Source organism: Bos indicus x Bos taurus, chromosome 9 (genome assembly GCF_003369695.1).
Source record: "Bos indicus x Bos taurus breed Angus x Brahman F1 hybrid chromosome 9, Bos_hybrid_MaternalHap_v2.0, whole genome shotgun sequence".
NCBI classification, from domain to species: domain Eukaryota; kingdom Metazoa; phylum Chordata; class Mammalia; order Artiodactyla; family Bovidae; genus Bos; species Bos indicus x Bos taurus.
In genome coordinates this window covers 76,798,313-76,814,979 of record NC_040084.1, presented here as the reverse complement: position 1 = coordinate 76,814,979, position 16,667 = coordinate 76,798,313, and the positions used below count along the sequence as shown (strand labels likewise).

The 16,667-nt window shown below is 43.0% G+C and overlaps 1 protein-coding gene across 1 annotated transcript; it reads right to left on the bottom strand.

Annotated features, from left to right (window-relative positions):
• Positions 1-1,123: 1,123 nt before the first annotated feature.
• Positions 1,124-16,460, bottom strand: ABRACL (ABRA C-terminal like). Its single transcript, XM_027551712.1, has 4 exons — positions 16,309-16,460; positions 16,096-16,196; positions 10,923-10,989; positions 1,124-1,714 (listed from the first exon to the last, which is right to left on the bottom strand). Exons 3-4 carry the CDS (start codon positions 10,981-10,983, stop codon positions 1,530-1,532), a joined length of 246 nt encoding a protein of 81 aa, XP_027407513.1. The 5' UTR covers positions 10,984-10,989; positions 16,096-16,196; positions 16,309-16,460; the 3' UTR covers positions 1,124-1,529.
• Between the last annotated feature and the right edge of the window lie 207 nt (positions 16,461-16,667).

The following is a 16,667-nucleotide window of genomic DNA, read 5'->3' as shown; positions in this document are numbered from 1 at the left end:
GTCGTGTCCGACTCTGTGCGACCCCATAGACGGCAGCCCACCAGGCTCCCCCATCCCTGGGATTCTCCAGGCAAGAACACTGGAGTGGGTTGCCATTTCCTTCTCCAGTGCAGGAAAGTGAAAAGTGAAAGTGAAGTCACTTCAGTTGTGTCTGACTCTTTTCGACCCCATGGACTGCAGCCCACCAGGCTCCTCTGTCCATGGGATTTTCCAGGCAAGAGTACTATCTGCAGGCATCTATTAATATATGCAGGAAATCTATTTACAGTAGCAAGAGAATGAGAAAGAACCAAAAAACGCATCAGAGCCAATATGGCAAGGTAGTGTTTAAACAACAGTGGTTGAGTCCCTGGAGCCAGCCATGCCTGAAGTCCATCCCATCTCTGGCCTTGCCAATTAGATGAGTCAAATTTCAAAATCCTGACTTACTCACTTTCTGGCTAGGTGAACTTAAACAAGCTCTTAACCTTTCTGTGTCTTTCTTACCTCATCTAAGAAATGGGAGGTAACATTAATACTGACCTCACAGGGTTATAAGAGGATTAGCATAATAAAGGCTCAATAAATGTTCACAGTGACTATGAAGTGCCAGTGAATTCTGATATCCTCTCACAAAATCATGCCTTGCTAATAATCCATGTCCCTCTGCCTTCCCTTAGGTCATCACCCTCACCCATCCCATCTTTCCCCCTCTGAATATAATCAGCTCTAATCCTACAAATGTTGCCTCCTCTATACCTCTTCTAACCACAAGGCCTTTCACTGATCTTGTCCTCCTTGAGATTCTGTGTCATTTTCAGTTCTGTACTACAAGCTGCAACATGCAATCATAAACACTCCTGTATTGTTTCAGGTGGGTCTGACTAATCCAGTTAGAAAGTGAAGTTTTTGGGTTACACTTTTTGGGCATGTCCCCTACCAGTGTTAAGCACGTTATAGGCATCAAAATCATTATATTTAACAGGGCCCAGTTGTAACACTAATCATCCCTACTTTTCAAATTCTGTAGTTTTAAGAAAATATTTCTCCAAATTAAGAAAACTTTTACTGCGGTTACCTAATGTTGATGCAAAAACTCAAGTCTGTGAAGTACATAAATTTCAAATGACAAAATAAGACAAGATAATTTTAAGGGAGTTATATGTTTTTATTACATAAACATTATATTCCTTGTGGAAGCTAGTCTTACAAGTTTGTTTCTTGATTTCACAGAATGTCCAATATCTGTAGAAATTGTCTATGAATAATTTATGAAGCAAACATTCCTGGTACCCCCACCAAAAAAGCCCCATTGTTTACATTTTCCAACCAGATTCCTGAGAAAAATAATAGGTTTTGTTCATTTTACAGTGTAATACACAAACTTGTTTTCAAGATAGAAAAAAGGACGGACTTCTAAAGTGAGTCTCCTTTTGTTTATAAAGTTCTATAAAAATACATTAAGTAGGTTCATATGTTTGTCCTTTGACTTAATATTCCAGTTTACCAGAAACAAACAAAAAACAATAAACAGAGCTATGCAAACCACATTAATCTTGAAGCAATATAATGTCAACATCATCATGAACACCCTGCAAAAGCAGCTCTCCTGAGTATGTAATAATCTTCCTTCGTTTTGCCGCTTTGAGAGTCCCTACCAGTGCTTCAAAGAGGTTGGCACATTTGTCATCTTGGAAGAGGACCCCAAATTTCACACTTAATTTTCCATCAGCATCTAATTGAGAAAACACAATGTTAGCCAATGCAAAGTCTGTTTATTGCCACCATGTATGGCAAATACACATCATCTTTCATAAACAACTGGAGGTTAACCAACATCACAATGTAACAGTCAACAGTCAAAAAAAAAAAAAAAAAAACAGTCAAAAACTCAGTGTAACTTCTTGCCAGATTCAAAAAGGAATGGAGTAAATGCAATGTGTAGTATATCTTCTAACCTTAGTATCATCTGTACAGAGTGGAGTAAGAACTAAGAAATATTAACAAAAAGTGAATGTGTTACAGTGCTCATATGGTGGACCACTCTTATCTGTCTAAATTTTGATTTTTTTTAAAGGTTTTTTTGGTGTGGACCATTTTTAAAATCTTTATTGAATTTGTTACAATATTGCTTCTGTTTTATGATTTTGTTTTTTGGCCACAAGGCATGTAGAATCTTAGCTCCCTGATGAGGGATCGAACCTGCATGCCCTGCACTGGAAGGCAGTCTTAACCACTGGACCGCCAGGGAAGTCTCTAAATTTCAATTTCCTAATTGTTAGTTGTTGAATCAGTAAAAATAATAAATGTAAGAGAAACCCCAGATCAGGAACAGTACTTCTCTAAGTGTGTTCTGAACATGCTCAGAAACCCCAGGAAAGGAGTGGTGACCTCAAAAATGAAGAAATCTTTATTTACCAGAATCCCTACATTATCTAGTTTGAAGGCCAGTTTTTAACATAGATGCTAAAAATTAAACACTAAAAAGAGATGAGCTATCAAGTCATGAAAAACCTGGAGGAACCTAAATATATATTAATAAATGAAAGAAAGCAATCTGAAAAAAAGCTATGTGCTATGACTCCAACTATGGAATATTCTGGAAAAGGCAAAACTATGGAAAAAGAGAAAACAAAGTAAAAACATCAGTGGTTTTCAATGGTTAGGATAGGGGAGGGGTGAACAGGCAGAGCACAAAGAATTTTTAAAGCAATGAAGACACTCCATGATATTATAATGATGGAGACATCATTACACATCAGTTCAAACCCACAGAATGTACAAAATCAAGAGTGAAATGTAATGTGAACTATGGACTCTGGGTGATAATTATATGTCAATGCAGGATCAATCCTAGAGATCAAACCAGTCAAACCCAAAGGAAATCAACCCTAAATATTAACTGTAAGGACTGACGCTGAAGCTGAAGCTCCAATACTTTGGCCACCTAATGGGAAAGAAAGTGAAAGTGAAAGTCGCTCAGTCTTTGCAACCCCATGGACTACACACTCCATGGAATTTTCCAGGCCAGAATACTGGAATGGGTAGCCTTTCCCTTCTCCAGGGGATCTTCTCAATCCAGGGATGGAACCCAGGTCTCCCACATTGCAGGTGGATTCTTTACTAGCTGAGCCACAAGAGAAGTCCAAGAATACTGGAGTGGGTAGTCTAGCCCTTCTCCAGGGGATCTTCCTGACCCAGGAATCAAACCGGGGTCTCCTGCATTGCAGGCAGATTCTTTATCAACTAAGCTATTAGGGGTAGACTTATTGGAAAAGGCCCTGATTTGGGGAAATATTGAGGGCAAGAGGAGAAGGGGTTGACAGAGGATGAGATGGATGGATGGCATCCTGACTCAATGGACAGGAGTTTGAATGAACTCCAGGAGACAGTGAAGAACAGGGAAGCCTGGCGTGCTGCAATTCATGGGGGCACAAAGAGTCGGACACAACTTAGCAACTGAACAACAAAAATGATGCAGGGGCATCAACTGTAATGAAGGTGCCCCTCTGGTAGAAGATGTTAAAAATAGGGAAGACTATGCATGTGTGGGAGGGCATATGGGAAATCTCAGTACCTTCCACTCAATTGCAAATCTAAAACTGCCCTTAAAATATAAAGCCTTTTTTTAATTAAGGAAAAACAAAAGGTGGATCTTTGGTTAAAAGTCAATAAGAGGAAGTCTCAAAGATAAGGGTAATCAAGGATACTTCCCCAATGCTAGCTGAATCCTTCAATCTACCTGGCTGAACATTTCACCCATCCTATGCAATGCTCCAAGTTCTTCTCTCCCAAAGCTGTACCCCCTGTGAAGGAGATGGCCATCACAGCGAGAAGGGTTCTTGGGTTCCCGTGCTCCTCTGCTAGAGCTTACAGCATGTGGCTTAATAAACTCCTACTGTGGGTGTAGTGAGTGCTGGGCACTAGAGGCAGGGAGAAGGAAGTATAGAATCACTTTCTAGCTATCAAAGAAATGATTTCCCCTCCCACGAGGAAATAACCATACACACAGTAGGTAGGGCAACAGGCAAAGAGGTACATGATTGTTTATCAAGACCAAGATGACTCCGAGCTAGACCAGGAAGGGAAGATTTCATGACTGGTGGTACCTGTTCTGGACTTTAAAGAAAGAAAGTAAAGAAAGTGAAGTCAGTCAGTAGTGTCCAACTCTTTGTGACCCCGTGGACTATGGCCTACCAGGCTCCTCTGTCCATGGGATTCTCCAGGCAAGAATACTGGCATGGGTTGCCATTTTCTTCTCCAGGGGAGGTCCAGACCCAGGGGTCGAACCCGGGTCTCCTGCATTGCATGCAGACGCTTTACCCTCTGAGTCACCAGACTTTAAGGGGCATATAATACAGAGCTTTAAAAACAAAACAAACAAACAAACACCCTGACAGTCCTCAGCTGAAATTTTGGCCATCTGCTAGTTGCTTAGCCTGGGAAACCTGCATAAATTCCCTAAGCCTGTTTCCTTATCTGTATAACGGGGATCTTAATACCTCCCACACTGTATGGTTGGGGACACAGTTCTGAAGCACAGAGCACAGTGTCCAGCCCATGCTAAGCACTAGATCGGTGATCACTGGTTCAATTATGAGTGCAAGAAACGGGAGAATATGCCAAGCCATAGGCACAGGTGAAAGAAGTTAAGTATCTAGGGGAACAGTGACTAATTTACTCAGCTCAAGTAAACCATCTAAGAGAAGGAGGAAATAAGTTGGTAATGGAAAATAGGGAGTCTGACCATGCTTGGCCTGGAAAGTCAAGAGGTACTTGTTTGATTCTTTCACTTCCAGCAGCACAACCCTTTGTTGGCAATGAAAACCTTTCACTGATTATAGGAATCAGTGCAGCTGCTGGGTAACCTGGTTGGTCCTTCAAGCTCTCTGAGCTGCAGTTACTTCATCCATCAAACAAGGGTAAAAATATCCCTCTCGGAGTTGTTACAAGGATTAAAACATAGAATGTAGGTAAAGTCTTTTATAGCATGCCCAGTCTATGGTAAATTCTCAATTTAGGTTAAATTTTTTAAAGCCACCAAAGGCAGAAACCCTGCTGTAATCTTGGAGTTCTCCTGCCTGCTAACCCCTCAATCTGACAAATGTCTGAGCGACGCCACCTTCTTTGTGTCTTCTGTTGCTCTAGCCTTCCCTCTCCATGGACAATAATTCCAGGCCCCAGTTGATTCTCACGTGACTAACTGCCAGACTCCTTACAAGTCTCCATTTTTACCCTCACTATATCCTCCACATTCATACAGAATTTAAAATGTGGAAGAAACTTTGTATGATACAAGCTTAATTGATATTCTTTTACTTTAATCTTTCAATGGCTCCCTAGCACCTTTAAGATAGAGTGAATAAGATTCTTCATCCTCTGGACCTTGCCTCACCTCTCACTCTCACCAGGCCTCCTGCCATCTCATTCCATGCATCTTGTGATTCAGTCAAAATGAGCAACCTGCTGTAATCCAGGGTGTTAAGAATCACCTCCCCTGGTAACTTTGTCCACGTCAAGCCATCTACCTAGCATCCCAGATCCTCTTTTCTAGCTAAATTCTTTTTTCTTCAAAAATGGACTCAAATGTCACCTTCTCTGAGAAGTCCTCTATGATTCCTTTAGTCGAGTTAATAGCGCTTCTCAAAAAATGGAATGTATATCAATCAAAGCATGCACCATCAATTACAGTAATGAAAGCTACCATTTATTGAGTACTCAGTACGTTCCTAGAACTGTTCGATGCATTTTATAGTCATTAAAACTCACTTAACCATTTTGTCAAAGATAAGACACCATTGATTCTAAGAAGAACCATTATTTCATGTTCCAATTAAACTGCCAATTTAATGATAGCATACCATGCATCATAAAATAATCCTTATTTTAGAGATTTCAAAGTGTGAAAAATGTGTCTCCAACACTCACTGAAATAGAGTAGTATCATTATGCAAATAAAGAAACCAAGGCACAGAAAAGTTTAGAAATGTGCCTAAGGTCACACAGCAGGAATGTGGAAGAGCTAGAATTCCTTCCCAGAGTCTGACTCCAGAGCACACGCTCTTAATTACATCCCAAAACATGCTTCCAATTTATCTGTGTTCTCACTACCTAAAGAGGCCCACAGGGCTGAGATGAACTTTTATTTATTTTCCCATCTCCAGCACTTGAGCACAAAGGCAGCACTCAAGGTACTTTTGTTAAAGAATTTATATCTCCAAATAATCTTTATCCACTTAACTCTTTTCTATAGGAAAAAAATTAGAAATCAAGAAAATCAAGGATACCAAGGGAACATTCCATGCAAAGATGGGCACAATAAAGGACAGAACTGGTATGGATCTAACAGAAGCAGAAGATATATATTAAGAAGAGGTGGCAAGAATACACAGAACTATACAAAAAAGATCTTCACGACCCAGATAATGACGATGGTGTGATCACTCACCTAGAACCAGACATCCTGGAATGCGAAGTCAAGTGGGCATTAGGAAGCATCACTGCGAATAAAGCTAGTGGAGGTGATGGAATTCCAGTTAAGCTATTTCAAATCCTGATAGATGATGCTGTGGAAGTGCTACACTCAATATGCCAGCAAATTTGGAAAACTCAGCAGTGGCCACAGGACTGGGAAAGGTCAGTTTTCATTCCAATCCCAAAGAAAGGCAATGCCAAAGAATGCTCAAACTACCGCACAATTGCACTCATCTCACACGCTAGCAAAGTAATGCTCAAAACCCTCCAAGCCAGGCTTCAACAGTACATGAACCATTAACTTCCAGATGTTCAAGCTGAATTTAGGAAAGGCAGAGGAACCAGAGATTGCCAACATCCGCTGGATCATTGAAAAAGCAAGTGAGTTCCAGAAAAACATTTACTTCTGCTTTATTGACTATGCCAAAGCCTTTGACTATGTGGATCACAATAAACTGTGGAAAATTCTGAAAGAGATGGGAATACCAGATCACCTGACCTTCCTCCTGAGAAATCTGTATGCAGGTCAAGAAGCAACAGTTAGAATTGGACATGGAACAACAGACTGGTTCCAAATCGGGAAAGGAGTACATCAAGGCTGTATATTGTCACCCTGCTTATTTAATGTATATGCAGAGTACATCATGAGAAATGTTTGACTGGATAAAGTACAAGCTGGAATCAAAATTGCCAGGAGAAATATCAATAACCTCAGATATGCAGATGATACCACCCTTATGGTAGGAAGCAAAGAACTAAAGAGCTTCTTGATGAAAGTGAAAGGAGAGTGAAAAAGCTGGCTTAAAGCTCAACATTCAGAAAACTAAGATCATGGCATCTGGTCCCATCACTTCATGGCAAATAGATGGGGAAACAATGGAAACGGTGACAGACTTTATTTTGGGGGGCTCCAAAATCACTGCAGATGGTGACTGCAGCCATGAAATTAAAAGACACTTACTCCTTGGAAAAAAAGTTATGAAAAACCTAGACAGCATATTATAAAGCGGAGACATTACTTTGCCAACAAAGGTCCATCTAGTCAAAGCTATGGTTTTTCCAGTAGTCAAGTGTGGATGTGAGAGTTGAAATATAAAGAAGCTGAGCACCGAAGAATTGATGCTTTTGAACTGTGGTTTTGGAGGAGACTCTTAAGAGTCCCTTGGACTGAAAGGAGATCCAACCAGTCCATCCTAAAGGAAATCAGTTCTGAATATTCATTGGAAGGACTGATGCTGAAGCTGAGACTCCAATACTTTGGCCACCTGGTGCGAAGAACTGACTCACTGGAAAAGACCCTGATGCTGGGAAAGATTGAAGGTGGGAGGAGAAGGGGACAATAGAAGATGAGATGGTTGTATGGCATCACCAACTCGATGGACATGAGTTTGAGCAAGCTCCGGGAGTTGGTGATGGGCAGGGAAACCTGGTGTGCTGCAGTCCATGGGGTTGCAAAGAGTCAGACACAACTGAGTGACTGAACTAAACTGAAGTGATGGGATGAAAAATGAAAGGCTTTAAAGAACTCTATTTTAAAAGAAACAGATAAAACTAAATTCATCAATTTATTCATCAAATTCATAGTTTAGATTAGTCAACATTATTCCAGACATAATATAAATAATTAACCTTAATCTGTCAGTAGGTAACGTATTTCCATAGATGCTTTCCAACTCAATAATTCATCTATTACCAGGAATAGGTAAGTCAAGGAGGCCTGGTGAAGCTGCAATGTTCAAAATATTTTCATCTTTATACAAGTTTTATAATTACCTTACAGTCATCTAGTTTGTAAACCTGCTTATTTTGAAGTGCAGGTTCAGTCTGCTAAGTATTGGGGTGCCCAGTAAGTTCATTTGCGTTTTTCCATATGATGTAATGGAAAAACCTGAATGATCTTTATTGTCAACCCAATATTATTCTATATGAAACTTGCTGCTGCTGCTGCTAAGTCACTTCAGTCGTGTCCAACTCTGTGCGATCCCACCAGGCTGCCCCGTCCCTGGGATTCTCCAGGCAAGAGTACTGGAGTGGTTTGCCATTTCCTTCTCCAATGCGTGAAAGTGAAAAGTCAAAGGGAAGTCGCTCAGTCGTGTCCGACTCTTAGCGACCCCATGGACTGCAGCCTACCAAGCTCTGCCATCCACGGGATTTTCAGGCAAGAGTACTGGAGTGGGGTGCCATTGCCTTCTCCGATATGAAACTTACAAGATCTTATAAATCAGTGTTATCACAATAATAGATAGACAGACTGATGATAGATAAAAAGGCTACAAAGATATTCTTAGTCCCTTTCACCATGAAAAGATACAAGAAGTCTGAGACCTAGAAGACTCCAAGTTGACCATGTTGGCACACTGATCTCAGGCCTCCAGCCTTCAGAACTACAAGCAATAAAATTTCTGCTGTTTATAAGCCACACAGTCTGGAGTGTTTTGTTACAGCAGCCCAAACAGATTGAGACAGACTCCCAACCTACATAACCATTAAGATAGTAAATGTGGACAAAACTATAATTCAAAAAGATATATGTACCCCTATAATCACAATAACACTATTTACAAGAAAATGTGGTACATACATACAATGGAATACTGCTGCTGCTGCTAAGTCACTTCAGTCGTGTCCGACTCTGTGCGACCCTATAGACATAGACGGCAGCCCACCAGGCTCCCCCGTCCCTGGGATTCTCCAGGCAAGAACACTGGAGTGGGTTGCCATTTCCTTCTCCAATGCATGAAAGTGAAAAGTGAAAGTGAGGTCGCTCAGTCCTGTCCAACTCTTTGCGACCCCATGGACTGCAGCCTACCAGGCTCCTCCGTTCATGGGATTTTCCAGGCAAGTATCCTGGAGTGGATTGCCATTGCCTTCTCCACAATGGAATACTACTCAGCCACAAAGAGGAATGAAAAAATGCCATTTGCAGCAAGACGGCTGGACCTAGAGAGGATCATACCAAGGGAATTAAGTCCGAAAGAGAAAGACAAACACCATGTGCTCTCACTAACGTGGAATCTAAAATATGACACAAGTGAACGTATTTAGGAAACAGAAACAGACTCACAAAGAGAACAGACTTGTGGTTGCCAAGAAGGAGGTGGTGTGAGGGTTTGAGTTTGTGGTTGGCACACGCAAACTATTATACATAGAATGGATAAACAGAAAGGTCTGACTGTAGAGCACAGAGAACTATACTCAACATCCTGTGATGAACTATAATGGAAAAGAATACATACATATGTATAACTGAATCATTTTGCAATGTAGCAGAAATTAATACAATGTTTTAAATTAACTATACTTCAATATATCTTTAATGAAAAATATTACATTTGTTGTTTCATGTCACAAAGTGTGTAGTAATGTTACATCAGTAAAAGAAAACTACAGGGGATGTTTGATAATAATGACAATGGAATTTTCAAAGTACCTCTTGCTATTTCAAATGATTTGTGATTCATAAGTAATCACAGCTATATGTAAGAAAATCAAACTATAATGATGACACAACATTGTAACGCAATTATCCTCCAATGTAAAAAAAAAAGCTACAATGACAGGACAACTCTTATAAGGTACTTTTTAAAGTTGTTTTTCACTTACATGATATAATTTTTAAACTTTGGGGTCCATTATCCCAGTTGTTGCTGAATACATCTATTGCTCTTACAATTTTTAAAATGCTCCCCAAACTATTACATGTCTGGTCTGAGATGTATAAAATATTAATACTAACAGTTACAAGCATAAGAGTTGCTTTCATTACAATTTAGGAAAAGGGCACTAATACTACCAATTTTACATGTCTCAAACTTCATGGTAGCTGCTCATATGCTGCTGAGGGAAAAGCTGACTTTTTTTAAAAAACTACCCAAAGGATGGGTTCTTTTAGTTATATATACATAAATACCTGATTATACAAAATTCAAAGGTTTGAAGAAAATAAAGACAATGTATTGCAATTTCAATGAGTCCCTAGTCATTTGGCAATTTGCAAAATGGTGGCAGGGTAAAGCAGAAAAAAAAAAATGAATGTTAATAGTATGACAAAAATTCGAACAAGATTCAATTACAAGATTTCAATGCAGCTAGGTTACCGATGTACAGTGATTTTCTTTCCATTCAAAGGATAATGAAATAACTCAACCATTCTTTGTATAAGAATCACAATACCCCAATAGCTCTGTGTCTCCAGAAATTACCTCAGGGCTGAGAGCAGTTAGCTGACAGCTGCCAAAACTTTTAGGCTTCTATCAAGAGTTTGGAGAAGGAAATGGTAACCCACTCCAGTATTCTTGCCTGGAGAATCCCATGAAAAGAGTAGACAGCCTGGTGGGCTACAATCCACGGAGTCCCAAAGAGTGGGACACGACCGAAGCGACTTAGCACAGCACAGCACCCAAAGAGTTAGTCCTTCTTGCTCTAAAGCAAACTCAGAAGAAACACTGAATCGATCATATAATACTTACTTTTTGAACCAAGACGATGAATTTCCTCCACTAAGAGTTTAACTTCATGATCCACATTCATTGCTGCCTGAGGGAGAAAAAAAAAATCTGCATTATTAGTTTCTAGATTCCATTACACATAACTTGCCAAATCCAAGGGTCCTTGGTTTTTTTCATGTAGCATTTGTCGCTATTAATTTACCATGTCCCTCTTCCTAAAAACACTTGTGTGATGTATCTCCCCCAGGTAGAGTACCTCCATGTCCCCCATCTTTATAACTGCCCTTGTGGGCAGTCCCACTCTTACTCTATGCAGTCTACTGCGGAGAATGAAGCCATTCTCCTTGCACCCTCTATTAACTCCAAACCCAAGCTCTGCCTGGCACCAAAAACACAAAGGTGAATGACACAAGACCCGCCCTCAGGGAATTCATCCTCCAGAAGCAGAGAAAGGCCTGGAATGATTAGCAATGGGACAAGCTCTCTTTGAGCGGAGGGTCCAAGGCATTAAGGGAGCTTGAAGGAGAAAGCCACAGGTTTCAGGGAGGCTCCTGGGGGAAGAAGTGGACCAATAAGTAGTTGGGGAAAGCATCGGGAAGAGAATATGTAAAAGCACAGAAACAAGGAGAAACCACAGCACACCTGGGGCAAGCCCGAAACTAGGAGCTGGAGGTTCCAGGATAAACCGGATAAACCAACACAATCCCTCCCCTCTAGGAGCCCCGAGGAGAAAAAGGCGGTCCAGGTGGAACCCTACAAATGCAATTTTCCAGGTCACATATACTCATGCTCTTCCCCCAGCAGTTCGTAATGCAATCTGGCTGCAATGGAGAGCCCGTGGTGAACACCATTCATCTTCAGATAAGGAAGGAGTTCAGGGTTAGCATAGCAGCTGGGCGAATTCCCTTGGCTCATGAGGTCCTCCATTGGCTGGGTTTGTGCCCATGATTCCAGCCACTTCACATCTATGCCCTTGAATGCCAGGTTGCAGCTACATGGTGTTTCTTTTCATTCCTCAAAAGTCCCCTCATTCTCTTATGTCCAGCCTTCATAGGTACTGCTTCTTCTTCAACCCAGCTCTGACTATACCTCTTTCATGGAGTTAACTTCCACTTGTCCAGTCCCAACTGAGATACAACTTCCTCCAGGAAGCCCTCCCTGAAACCCCGGAGTAGGAGTGCTCCCCCGTGTGTGTTCCCACAGTATTGTGCATCCACTTCATTTCACTTGACTGGAATGACCAGCTTCTTGTCTTTTATCACTAGGCAGTGAGCTCCTCCCTGCAGGGATCTGACCGTTCTGCTACTGTGGGACCCCGTCTGGCACCAAGAGCAGGACTTCAACAAATAATTGGCTGGCAAACAGGAAAATGAGCAGAGGCATGAGAGGGGATGAAAACACATCTGTGAGAGTTATTGACAGGGAGCTGCTGATTTCAGTGAGGCACAGAGAGGAGCTCTAAGGGGAAGAAGTAGACTCAGAGACCGAAAAGGAAGCCTAAAGGGGGCGTGGCAAACAGCTACAGAAAGGGGGAGAAGACAGATACCAGCAAGAAACGGAAGCCGAAGGTAGAGCTGAAGGAGAGAAACCCAACTCTGCTGGGGCAAAGAAGTAAAGCAGGAAAGGAGGAAGAATGAGTTTCCATAAGAAGGAAATAATTTTACACTGCAAACAGCAATATGAGGCTGAAAAGCATGGGCAGAAGAGGCATCAGCACAGTCTAAGTTTTCCAAATTAAATAAGGGATGAAAAGAGTAGGATGACCTGAATGGTTTACTTTGGGGTGATGATTTGGAAGAAATATATTTTATTCAGACAGATCATAACTAATTCTTGGTAGCTTTTAAAAAACAAGAATGACATCTATGTATAAATGATATTGATCAGGACCCCAGATTTCTCATAGCTAATAATTAAAAGTACCACTACCATCTGCTACACTTCTGTGTAAATCTTTTACTTTAAGAAGCTTATATTGCAACAAGATTCGCTTCCCTGGTGGCTCAGTGGTAAAGAATCTGCCTGCCAATGCCGGAGATGCAAGAGACATGGGTTTGATCCCTGGGTGGGGAAGATACCTGAAGTAGGAAATGGCAAAAACCCATTCCAGCGTTCTTGCCTGGGAAATTCTATGGACAGAGGAGCCTGAAGGGCTACAGTCCACAGGGTCCCAAAAGAGTTGGACGGGACTTAGCGACTAAACAACAACACTGCAACAAGATGCAACATCTTAGGTTAATGCAGCTACATAAAACCCAGTATCAAAAATTAGTGTCCAAATGTGAGAACTTTATATTTACTGGTGAAATTGTAACATTATATTCAATTCAAAATACAGTTTTAGAGAGACACTAAAACGCTAAAATATAACCAGAGGACACAACTGAAAGACATGCCATGAGATTAGTGGTAGGGGAAAAAACCTGTTAATGTCAGCGTGGTGAACAGCTGTCATTTTTCCCTGCTCAGCAGCCTTTCCACCTTCTGGCACCAGCAGTCCAATTTTTTTTTTTTTTGATAGAGCCATTCCTTCCTTGTTCTTATCTCATGGATCTTGGGTAGAGCCTCATTCTGGACTCCAGGAATGGTTCAAAGTCAGAGTAATTGGTTTGGAGCATAGGATAGGTGATCCCATCTTGAACAATGGGGTCGGCCCAGGAATTTTGCCAGACTACTAGTAAAACAACACTCTCCCACTGGGCTCTAAGTTTATGGCCGGCTAGTATATAAACGGCTACCATGTGAAAAGAGCCTGCCAGGAATAAATCCAGCACAAAGGAAAATTCAACCATGCATCAATGATTGAGCCTGTATATGACCTTGGATTTTCCTGTTACATGAACTAATCAATCTTCTGTGGTTTTGCTTATGCTGGTTTGAGTTTCTGTCACTTGAACTGTAAAGAATCTTGACTTTTAAAAGTTAGCCTAGAGTCGACCTGCTGCTTTTTAAAAAAATAAAACTCCATTATGTACTCATGTGAATAGTCTTGTTTGCGTTACCATATTGGGTAGAATAGACAGGTAAACAGAAAGGCAGATTTGGAAGCCATAAGAGAAAAAAATTTCTCTAATAATCAAAACTGTCTAACAGTGAATAGTTTGCAGTAGTAGGATCTGTGAGGACTGATGAGGTAATCAGCCCATATTGGACAAAAGGGAAAGGGAAATGTCCAAGGGGATTCCAGTCTTCTCTAATTGTCAGATGCTTTGATTTCCTCCCACCCAGAATATTCATCTCTTTAACATCATTTTCCATTCCTTCCACCCACCACCATCCACACCCATCATACTTCTCTTTTAATAATGAGACTCAAAGAGGAAATCCCACTCTTAAGTAGCGTGAATATGTGCATCACATTAAGCAGATGCATGTTCATCTTTGTAAGAAGGGAAGACTACCAGAATTTCCTTATAATTAATTACACCTGAGGCTCCTTACCTGTGTTTATTCTAAGAACCTTGCAAAGTATTATTTATCCCTATTTTATGGATGATAAAACTGACTCAGAGGGGTTTCCCACAATTAAATGCTGTTTTTACCTCATCGTTCTGCCTCTTCTGCTGCTTTGGGGTGGGGCTGGTTATTACTCAAATAGAACTAAATGTAATGGTAAGTTGTATTTGTGTGAAATATTTGAGTACTTACTAAGACAAAACCCTTAAAAAGCAAAAAAGGCTCCCTGCACTGATCCTTTTGAGTAGGAAAATGACGGGCTTAAAAACTATTGCTAGCCTACATAACCTGGTACGGTTTCTTTGATTGTTTAATGAGGACAAAGGAGTATAAAATACTCTGCTGTACAAACGTCAGAAGGTCCACGACATTTTTTTATGAGGACAGAAGCCGGGGCTGGTGCAAGCAGCAAGATCAAGAACAATGAGAGGCCACGGGCAGAGCAAGTCTTAAGGGAAAGAAAGAGCCGGGTCAATGGGAGGCTCAGGGGAAGGGGATGGCAGATGCTAGCTGAGCCCTCTCATTGTGACACAAACCAATTAGGCACTGTGCGTGGGAACTACAAAGAAAACGGAATGTGGGCGGACTGGGCCATATGCTGAAATGCTCCACTTTCAGTAGGCACTTGAAGATATATTTAAGGACCCTCTTAACAGTTTTGGGGGGCTTTTTCATTTTGGTTGTTTTCTTAAGTTTGGAGGCAATACCTGGAGATTTTCTAAAGTCAAGGAATAAGCCTACTCGAGTGGGGACATCTGGGAATCGGGAGCCACCTGTCCTCATTAGGGCTGGCCACTCTTTCCCAGCCCTCCTTCACAATCCCCGACGAGCAGCTGGTGTAGGTCAAAGAATGACTGGGTTCCTTCCCGCCTCTCGCAGGCGCGCAAACACTCCATATTTGGTCATCCCGGAGCCAAGTTGGGAGCTGGCCCGGAAGGGGTCCCAAGACCCTGTCCCCCGCAGGCCATCAGACGGTCATTACTGGCACCACTGCAGAGATAGAGAGCGCAAGGCTCGGCCCCGGCTCCGGGGCGCACGGCGGAGTCCGGGCGGACTCCCGGGGAAGAGCAGCATCCGCATCCCGGAAGCCTTTGTCTCCGCGAGGCCCGCGCTCCCCGGCGATCGGTGCGCCCCAGGCGCGCCTCGAGAGCCGGCGCCCAGACCCAGCGACGCAAACGGACCCAGCTTGGGGCTCCCCGAGTCGCTAGTGTCTTCTCACTATCCCCCACCCCGTACACAGAACGGGGAGCGTTCAGATCCGCACCCGCCGCCCGCGCCCGCAGAGCCCACTGCCCTGAAGCCCCCGAATCCCTCGGGGGGAGCCTGGCCCCTCACTGCTAGTCTGTTCCCGCTCAGTTCTGCGGAACTGACTCTCCAAGTGCAAAGCCGGCAAGTTGCTCTGCGGTAAAAAAAAAAAAAAAGAAAAAAAGAAAAGAAAAAGAAAACCTTAATAAACGCTGCTGATCTCCCTGCCCGGTCCGCCCCCGGCAAAATGTCACGTGAGCCTAGTACGGAAGTCTGCCCGGGAGGTGGGGGGCGCGGGGGCGCGCCCACGCGGTCCCCAGCACCCGGCTCAGGCCAATGCCAGTTATACCCTCCAGGCGCCTTAGCCCCGTCTCTTCCCGGTCCTGGCTCTCCAACCTCAGCCCACGATCTCCTCCTCCGGCTGTTGGACCTCCCCCTGCTACCCTAGTCCATCCTTTCTACCTGGACGCCACTTCGCAGGGCGATCACTCACCTCTCTACCTCCTGTTCTTTTCCGAGAAAACGGGCAGCGTCGGTGCCGGCTGGCTGCCTTCTTCAACGCACCGGGGAGGAAGAAGCCGAGGAAGGAAGTGACTGAGGCAAAGAGAAAGGCTGGTTGGTGTGCCGCAGGCGGAGGGCGAGCGGGGGGAGGGGGGAAGAGTTTCTGCGCTCTGGAATGGGGCCGCCCACACTCCCGGGGACTAACCTAGGAGGAGGAAACTGGAGCGGAGACGCCAAGAACCGGGCAGACTCCGCACAGGTGGCGGAGCGCTGCAGGCTTCTAGGAAAACGCATCCAGAGCTCCAATTACCGCCACCTTTGCCCCGCGCCACTCGGAGCCAAGGAGCTCCAACCCCCGCATCTTTTCCTGGAAATTGACTTCCTGCCAGGATCTCTCTCCTAATGCAAGAAAAAAGCTCCCCCAACGTGCAGAATGCTGAGATCTCCTTACCTGCGTGCTTAGTCGGTCTGACTCCTTGCCCTCACGGACTGTAGCCCGCCAGGATCCTCTGTCCAGGGAATTTGCCAAGCAAGAATACTGGAGTGGTTTGTCATGCCCTTCTC